Here is an 8,108-nt window from a genome sequence, read left to right on the forward strand (position 1 = left end):
TTGATATATGTACTTTTAGTTTTTGTCTATATATTCATTTTAATTCATCTTCATCTTTTAACATTAAAATTATTCATTTTGATTCTTGAATTTTAAAATTAGAGATGAAAATGGTCACATTTTAAATACAATGATTAATATGAATCATACGTAAAAGTATAAGATCTAAAGTAGGAAAGATTAAAATGCGATGGAAATTATATAATTATTTCAAAAGAAGAAGATGATGAAGTAGAATAAATTTAAAAAAGAAATTCCTGAATGGCCCTGTTTTGCTGTTCTGTTAAATGCAATGGCAGAGACCTTCAGATCAATCGAGTAGCTAAAAAACTTTTCTTCTAAACTCACTTTTTCTCTCTCTCTTTTCTTTCTGATTTTCTATTCTCTCTCACCCCTTTTCTTTTTTTCCTTTTCTTCTTCTTGTTGAAGAAGATAGAGGTTGTAATAATCTGCCATTTTTGCAACTTCTTTGCTTTACTTTGTTGTTTCTTCTTTTCCTGAGAAATGGGGATCTGTCCTGGTGTGGAGATGCTTCAAAAGCTCTTGGAGGCGTTTTTCTCTGGCAATCTCATGAAGTTCGGGTACGGAGGAGGCAGCGGCGGTGACCGGAAGAGAATTCGAGGCACTGTGGTTATTATGAAAAAGTGTGTCCTTGATTTCAAAGATGTTAGGGCTTCGGTTCTTGATCGAGTTCACGAATTCTTTGGAAAAGGTGTCACCATTGAACTCATCAGCTCGAACCCTCCCCAGTCAGGTTCGTTGGTTTAGCTTTTGAGTTTAACAACGATATATCAAAGTCACTTCATTATCACCAAATCGAAGCCAAACCTTCGAAGAGCTTCTGCTATGAGAGTTTAATGTTTAATTTCCTTGTTTGTTGCTAAACCTTTCATTGAAACTCTTAGGTCGAAACTTGGATGGTAATTTCTTAGTTACGTACGCATGTGTGAGTATAACTTGTCATTTTAAGCTTTTGGGTTGATTTGCGATCTGATACAACAGGTAGGTTAGGAGCGGTAGGAAAGGGAGCGAACTTGGAGCAGTGGATATCGACGGTAAAGCCATCGTTAACAGCGGACGATATCGAGTTGACAATATTCTTTGAATGGGAAGAGAGAATGGGGGTACCAGGAGCCTTTATGATTAGAAACAATCATCCAAACCAATTTTACTTGAAGACAGTAACTTTGCATGACGTTCCTGGCTATGGCTCTGTTCATTTTGTTTGCAACTCTTGGGTTTATCCTGCTCATCGCTATACTTATGACCGTGTCTTTTTCTCCAACAAGGTAAAATCTTACGCTCATCATCTCTCACCCAACCCAACTGTTTCCTTTCTTTTTTTTTTTTTTTTAAATTAAACCAACTTTTTTAAAACTATTTTTTTAGTTTTCAAGATTTGACTTTGTTTTATAAATTATTGGTCGAACTTAAACAAGGTGGAAGAAATACTTATAGATTTAATTTTTAAGAACAAAAGCAAATTTTATTGAAAGAGTTTTTCAACGAATGGAACAAAAAATTCACATTATTGATGGGTGAAAATTTTAAAATTTTAAAATGCATATTATCAATCACCTAAATTAATATGAGAGTAGCAGTCTAGAAAATTAGTTTTGTTAACAAACATTACGAATGTTTGTGTTGAAATTGAGTGTTTTTGGTTGTTGCATCCATTTATATCATCATCTATTTAATTGGAAGAAAAAAATCAATCCAAATTCAGTTATATTTTGTTAATTTTTTAAAAATAGACCATTGAAATTAAACTTTCAAACTTATATAGACATATAAGTGGTAAATTTGAGTCAACAATTTTAACATTATTTGAAAGTTTAAGGAATATAATTGTAATTATCGTCGTACTTTAGGAATGTTTTTACGAGAGATCTAAAAATGATAAAAGTTGGATATTGAATATGGAGGAGTCAAATATTCTTTTCGCAAAGGGTACGTAGGCTGTAAAGGGATTCAACCATAGAGTTTTAAAAGCCCTTTATTGATAAAAGAGATTATTTTTGTAATTATTGTTAGTGCATGTGAATGTGATTTATGATTTTAACAAAGCTTATGAAATGCTTTTAGATATTTTTTTTTCTTTCAATTTTGTATATTTTAGAGACTTTGTAAGATACAGAATTTTGGGGTTTAAGTATTTTTAATATCCTTTACCCTTTTTTGCTATTTTCTTCCATGTGAAGTCAATTGGAGAATAGCAAATGAGGTTTAGGTATCCAATACCTCTTCCAAAGGAAAGTGATTTGAATCATCCTTATTCACATTTCAAAACGAGCAAAAAAAAAAAACCTATTTCTCTTCGATTTTCGTGAAAGTAACAACTTATTCTCTAAACTTTAGTTGATCAACGATTGAATCAAAGCTAACAATTTAATCCTTAACTTTAATAAATAACAACTTAATTTTGGTTTTAGTTAATCGTATTAGCGTTATAATAGCAAAAGTGTTGGTAATATGGCCATTTGTTTTCCTTTTTCATTGACTCAAATTCCTCATTTTGGGTTTTCAAATTTTTGCAATTGTTATTTTTCAATAGTAAGAGGCTAAGAGGAGATTATTTTGTTTGTTCATTTGTTAGAGTTATCTTCCAAGTGAAACACCTGAGTCATTAAGGAAGTATAGAGAAGAAGAACTTGTTAACCTTCGTGGAAATGACAAGGGTGAACTTAAGGAATGGGATAGAGTTTACGACTACGCTTGCTACAACGATCTTGGAATGCCCGATTCGGGTAAAAAGTATGTACGCACTAGTCTCGGTGGCTCAAAGGAGTTTCCTTATCCAAGAAGAGGACGTACTGGTCGAAAGCCAGCAAAAGCAGGTCTAGGATATGAACTTTCAATCAATTCATCTTTATGATTTGGTACCAGGACATTGATACATTCTACTTATCAATTTGGTTATTGTTGTTACAGATCCATCTTGTGAACACAGGTTGCCTTTATTGAGTTTAGATATTTACGTGCCGAGAGATGAGCGATTTAGGAACTTGAAACTATCGGATTTTCTAGCTTATAGTGTGAAGTCAATTGTTCAGTCATTGCTCCCAGAGATCAAATCTTTATGTGACAAAACTATTAATGAGTTTGATTCCTTTCAAGATGTTTTGGATCTTTATGAAGGAGGAATGACTCTACCAACTGAAATATTAGCCACCCTAAGGGAACTAGTTCCTTGGCAATTGCTTAGGGAACTGATGCGTTCCGATGGCCGTCAGTTTTTGAAGTTTCCAGTGCCCGATGTCATCAAAGGTATGCAAATGTGATCTACCTTTTCACTCCTATCGAACACTACGATGTCAAACTTTCAAAAATCTCTTCTTTGGGGTTGCAATTCCAGAGAACAAAACAGCTTGGAGGACAGATGAAGAGTTCGGACGAGAAATGCTTGCTGGAGTGAACCCCGTCATCATTCGCCGTCTCCTAGTGCGACACACTTCAAATCTGTAACTTCATTCACTAAATTTCCAAAGCTTTTTTTCATCCATAATTCACTTCAAAATGTTCCTTTGTAGGAGTTCCCTCCAGTCAGCAAGTTGGATCCTAAAACATATGGAAAGCAAAATAGTTCCATAACAGAAGAACACATAGCAGCACATTTGAATGGACTCACTATTGATCAGGTAATGAACATACTTCATTCATCTCCTTAAACAACAACCATAAGAATTTTTTCCTTTTAGTATCTTGATCTTGTGTTTTTTCTTTTATGATCAGGCTTTGGAAATGAATAAGTTGTTCATTCTGGATCATCACGATGCACTGATGCCATACATCAGTAGAATAAACTCAACAGCAACAAAGACATACGCTACCCGAACACTCCTCCTTCTGCAGGACAATGGCATCTTGAAGCCATTAGCAATTGAACTAAGTTTACCCCACCCTCAAGGCGATCATCATGGATCTGTGAGCAAAGTTTTCACTCCAGCAGAACATGGAGTCGAGGGATCTGTTTGGCAGTTGGCCAAAGCTTATGTCGCCGTGAACGACTCTGGTTATCACCAGCTGATCAGCCATTGGTATTATAACCTTAAATGCTAGCAATAGACAAGATTGATTATCTTCCAAGATTAAACTCTAGATAACTCAAATTTACTGGACTTGCAGGTTGAACACTCATGCTGTGATAGAGCCATTCATCATTGGAACAAACAGACAATTAAGTGTTGTACACCCAATCTATAAGCTTCTTCATCCACACTTCAGGGACACAATGAACATTAATGCCATGGCTAGACAAGTTCTCATCAACGCTGGTGGAATTCTTGAAACCACTGTCTTTCCAGGAAAATACGCCTTAGAAATGTCAGCTGTTCTTTACAAGAACTGGGTTTTCACAGACCAAGCACTTCCAGCTGATCTAATCAAGAGGTGGGTTATGTTCATTTCAATCAAAATCAATTTCCCATGTTCCTATATTTCATAAACATTACTCTGAAAATTAAAATTCCCATACGCCATTTGCAGGGGAGTGGCAATTCCTGATCCAAGTAGCCCCCATGGCCTCAAGCTTCTAATAGAGGATTACCCTTTTGCAGTGGATGGACTCGAGATCTGGTCTGCAATTGAGAAATGGGTTAGAGATTATTCTTATTTATATTACAAATCAGATGAAATGGTTCAAGAAGACACCGAAATTCAATCATGGTGGACAGAGATTCGCACTGTCGGCCATGGCGATTTGAAAGACGAACCATGGTGGCCTAAGATGAACACAAGAGAAGACTTAGTCCAATCATGTACTATAATCATCTGGATCGCATCAGCCCTCCACGCCGCTGTGAACTTCGGGCAATACCCATATGCCGGGTACCTCCCAAACCGGCCAACTGTGAGTCGGCGGTTCATGCCGGAACCAGGGACACCGGAGTTTAGAGAGCTGGAGACAGACCCGGAGTTAGCGTACTTGAAGACGATTACAGCGCAACTACAAACGATATTAGGGGTGTCGTTGATTGAGAGTTTGTCTCGACATTCGGTGGATGAGATTTATCTGGGGCAAAGAGATACGCCGGAGTGGACTAAGGATGAAGAAGCATTGGCGGCGTTTGAGAGATTTGGGGATCGGTTGAGGGAGATCGAAGAGAAGATAATGAGGATGAACAATGAAGAGAAATGGAGGAATCGAGTAGGGCCTGTGAAAATGCCTTACACATTTCTGTTTCCCAATACCTCCAATTACTATGAAGAAGAAGGTCTCAATGCCAGAGGAATCCCAAATAGCATTTCCATTTGAGAATTTTTTTTGTTTGTTTTGTTTTTGAGATTGTGTGAGGCTACAAATTGTATTTGAATAACAAAATAACATTTCATTTTCGTCCCAAGTTTAGAATCCTTAATACCTAGTTATGTCAGCTCGAGTGATGACTCTTTAAGTAATATCTATATGCTTTGGCCTTTGTAAGTATTTCATCACTCAATCTAATTGTTACATCAAACCAACAAAAATAACATATAATTTTTTCATAAAATAAAATAAAAACAATAACATCAACTGCAAAAAAAAAAAAAAAAAAAAAAAAAAAGAAACAGAAATGATACTACAAGATTCGGTTTTGGAAGAAATTAAAAATTAGTTCTTATTGAGAGAGAGAAGAAATTGATTAAAATTGATCAAAAGTAACATTTTCATATACTTTATTTAATATATGCCATTTTGTACATTCATTAACACCCTACTTAACTAGGGGTTTATACATTTGATCAAACAGACCAACTTATGTACAAAAAAGAGATTCCATCAAAATAATTTAAGCACCAACAGCTGCTGCTGCTGTCATATGAATGGAATCAACCTCGTTTCGGCTCCGATTCATCATTTCATCATCACCGTCGGAATCTGCTGTATTCATCCATATCTCCGGTATAACTTGTACTAAATTATGCACACTCTCCACCACGTAATCCGCCTCCTTACTCTTCACCGTCTTCCCCACCTTCAACATCGTATAAATTACATTTTTCAATCAAATTAAAAAATTCATACCAAATATCAACAAAAACTTTAAATTATCTTTCCAATGGATATTCATGACGTGGCTCCACTATCTATAGACGATGACGTACTTTTGAAGTAACAAACGAATAGATGCCACGTGTCATTTATATATATATATATATATATATATATATATTCCAATTATTTGGAATAAATTGACTTTCCAACGCATACACATAAATTAAAGAAAGGAAAGCAATTAGACAACTTCTTGATGACTTATAAAATTAAGATTATTTGCATGTGATTATCAAAGTAATAATTAAGCATTTAGTATCATTATTTCTTAATTCTAAAGAGGACAGATTGTTTGAATAAGTACCAACTCATAGCAAAAGAAAAAAAATCCTTAAAAAAAACTCAATTATTAAATTCTAAATTGAGCATCTTAAAGTTGACTAAAATGTAAAAGGAAAAAAAAATTGACTAATCTTATATACATATCGATAGGACTAGTGATAGTATTGGAGACTAATAGATATCAATGGGTATTATCTATGTCAATAGCTATGATTTGAAAGAAGGAAGAAAATTGTGGTAGGTATTAAAATAGAAATTTAACACGTTTAAAAGACAAAGGGGGGAAAGGAAAAGAATTGTTACCAAAACAGTACGAAGGCCGAGGGATTTTCCGGCAGCAATGTTGCGGATGTTGTCGTCAAGAAACAACTGCCAATATCAACAACACAAATCAACAAACAACTAAGTAAATGAATAGCACAGACTTTACTTTTGGCAACGACGACGACATACCGTATGACGAGGGTCAACATCGGCGACATCAAGTGCGATTCTCATGGCGTCCATCGATGGCTTCAAAAGGATCGGAAACTCGTTCGGTCGAGTCGCCTTTGGAAGATTTGGGTTCATCGTCTCGAAACATATGATCTTCTCGAAACAACCCTCTAACCCAAGTCGACTGAGCGCTTTCGTTGCATGGATCATGTCGGAATTCGTAAATATCTACCGATTCAACAAAGTAACCATCAACATTAATTTTTAAAAAAGTAACGATTTTTTAGAGTGAAATAGATTTTTTGTTCTAAAAGAGGTAGCCTGAACTTACGATTTTTCTTTGAGGAATGGAGAGTAAAAGGCGCCGGAGTTGAAAATCTTGTTTGATCCTATCGTACGGCAACCTCCCGTGCACGAAACTATCAGACCACAACCAAAAGAAAAGATAAAAACGTTTGTATTCAACAATTATTGATTCATCGTTTGTCTTTTTCTTAAATCTTACCCATGGTAATCATCGGCTTTGATGTCATATCCCAATGCCTGTACACAAAATTAAACATACAAATAAAGAAAATCAGCACATGGTTTAGAGTTATGCTTTTTCGTTAGTGAAGATTTAAATTTAATCAATGATGACGAGGATTACTCGCAAACCAGCCAGAGTACTGCCGTATGTTTTAAAAAGCTCTGTTCGAAGAATGGGAGCTTGGGTTTTTGGGAATCCACATTTCTCAATCAGAAAATCTGTCAAGGCACCCAATTTCAATACTCAAATTAAGTTTATTATAGACAAACGGTATAATGTTTAAGAACAAAACAAAACATAAAAGTTGTTTGAGAGACCTTCAATGTTTTTCTTGCAAGCGGTAGCAATTCCAGTGTTGAATGGGTACAGAGTATCATCTAAATCTATATTAAAAAAAAAAAAAAACAGAGTCTCAAAATCTTGAACCTTCATATATTGGAAATGGAGAAGAAGAAGAAGAAGAAGAAGATACCGAAAATGAGGCAGTGGAAAGAGGAAGCCATGATTGAAAACAGAGGAATAGGAAAACAGAGAGAGCGAAGAAGGGGGAGAGGAGAAGAAGGAATATATATAGGAAAAGGGGGAAGGGATAATGCGCGTGGATAAAGACGAGTAAGCATGCTGACTCACACTCCTCGTTTATTTATTACTATTTTAAATTCTCTTCTTTTACAGTAAAGAATAGATTTAAATACTATTTTGATCTCTAAACTACAATGTATTTTAACTCATAATCTTTTTTAATTTATTTTTCGTTCAACATGATTTATTACATACTTTATTCTCCAAGTTATTATAAACTTATACGGTTCGATTTTATAGGTATAG

At 35.1% G+C, this 8,108-nt stretch overlaps 2 protein-coding genes across 2 annotated transcripts; one reads left to right on the forward strand and one right to left on the reverse strand.

Moving 5' to 3' along the window:
- Positions 1-5,372, forward strand: LOC103491403 (probable linoleate 9S-lipoxygenase 5). The gene is made up of 9 exons (XM_008451331.3): positions 1-754; positions 1,003-1,289; positions 2,597-2,837; positions 2,932-3,267; positions 3,356-3,441; positions 3,531-3,638; positions 3,733-4,037; positions 4,126-4,389; positions 4,486-5,372. Exons 1-9 carry the CDS (start codon positions 505-507, stop codon positions 5,252-5,254), a joined length of 2,646 nt encoding a protein of 881 aa, XP_008449553.1. The 5' UTR covers positions 1-504; the 3' UTR covers positions 5,255-5,372.
- Positions 5,373-5,627: 255 nt separating this feature from the next.
- On the reverse strand, positions 5,628-7,884 carry LOC103491402 (uncharacterized). The gene is made up of 8 exons (XM_008451330.3): positions 7,753-7,884; positions 7,598-7,663; positions 7,401-7,498; positions 7,257-7,294; positions 7,083-7,170; positions 6,770-6,979; positions 6,620-6,685; positions 5,628-5,954 (listed from the first exon to the last, which is right to left on the reverse strand). Exons 1-8 carry the CDS (start codon positions 7,781-7,783, stop codon positions 5,769-5,771), a joined length of 783 nt encoding a protein of 260 aa, XP_008449552.2. The 5' UTR covers positions 7,784-7,884; the 3' UTR covers positions 5,628-5,768.
- Between the last annotated feature and the right edge of the window lie 224 nt (positions 7,885-8,108).

This window comes from Cucumis melo, chromosome 5, assembly GCF_025177605.1.
Source record: "Cucumis melo cultivar AY chromosome 5, USDA_Cmelo_AY_1.0, whole genome shotgun sequence".
Lineage (NCBI taxonomy): Eukaryota > Viridiplantae > Streptophyta > Magnoliopsida > Cucurbitales > Cucurbitaceae > Cucumis > Cucumis melo.

Excerpts from the sequence above, each read along its gene's own strand:
- LOC103491403 (XM_008451331.3), top strand. The coding sequence starts at position 505 with ATGGGGATCTGTCCTGGTGTGGAGATGCTTCAAAAGCTCTTGGAGGCG. Across the intron at positions 755-1,002 it reads CTCGAACCCTCCCCAGTCAG|GTAGGTTAGGAGCGGTAGGA; the intron begins GTTCGTTGGTTT and ends CTGATACAACAG. Across the intron at positions 4,038-4,125 it reads CACCAGCTGATCAGCCATTG|GTTGAACACTCATGCTGTGA; the intron begins GTATTATAACCT and ends CTGGACTTGCAG.
- LOC103491402 (XM_008451330.3), bottom strand. The coding sequence starts at position 7,783 with ATGGCTTCCTCTTTCCACTGCCTCATTTTCG. Across the intron at positions 7,664-7,752 it reads TTTCCACTGCCTCATTTTCG|ATTTAGATGATACTCTGTAC; the intron begins GTATCTTCTTCT and ends TTTTTAATATAG. Across the intron at positions 6,980-7,082 it reads CCATTCCTCAAAGAAAAATC|ATATTTACGAATTCCGACAT; the intron begins GTAAGTTCAGGC and ends TTGAATCGGTAG.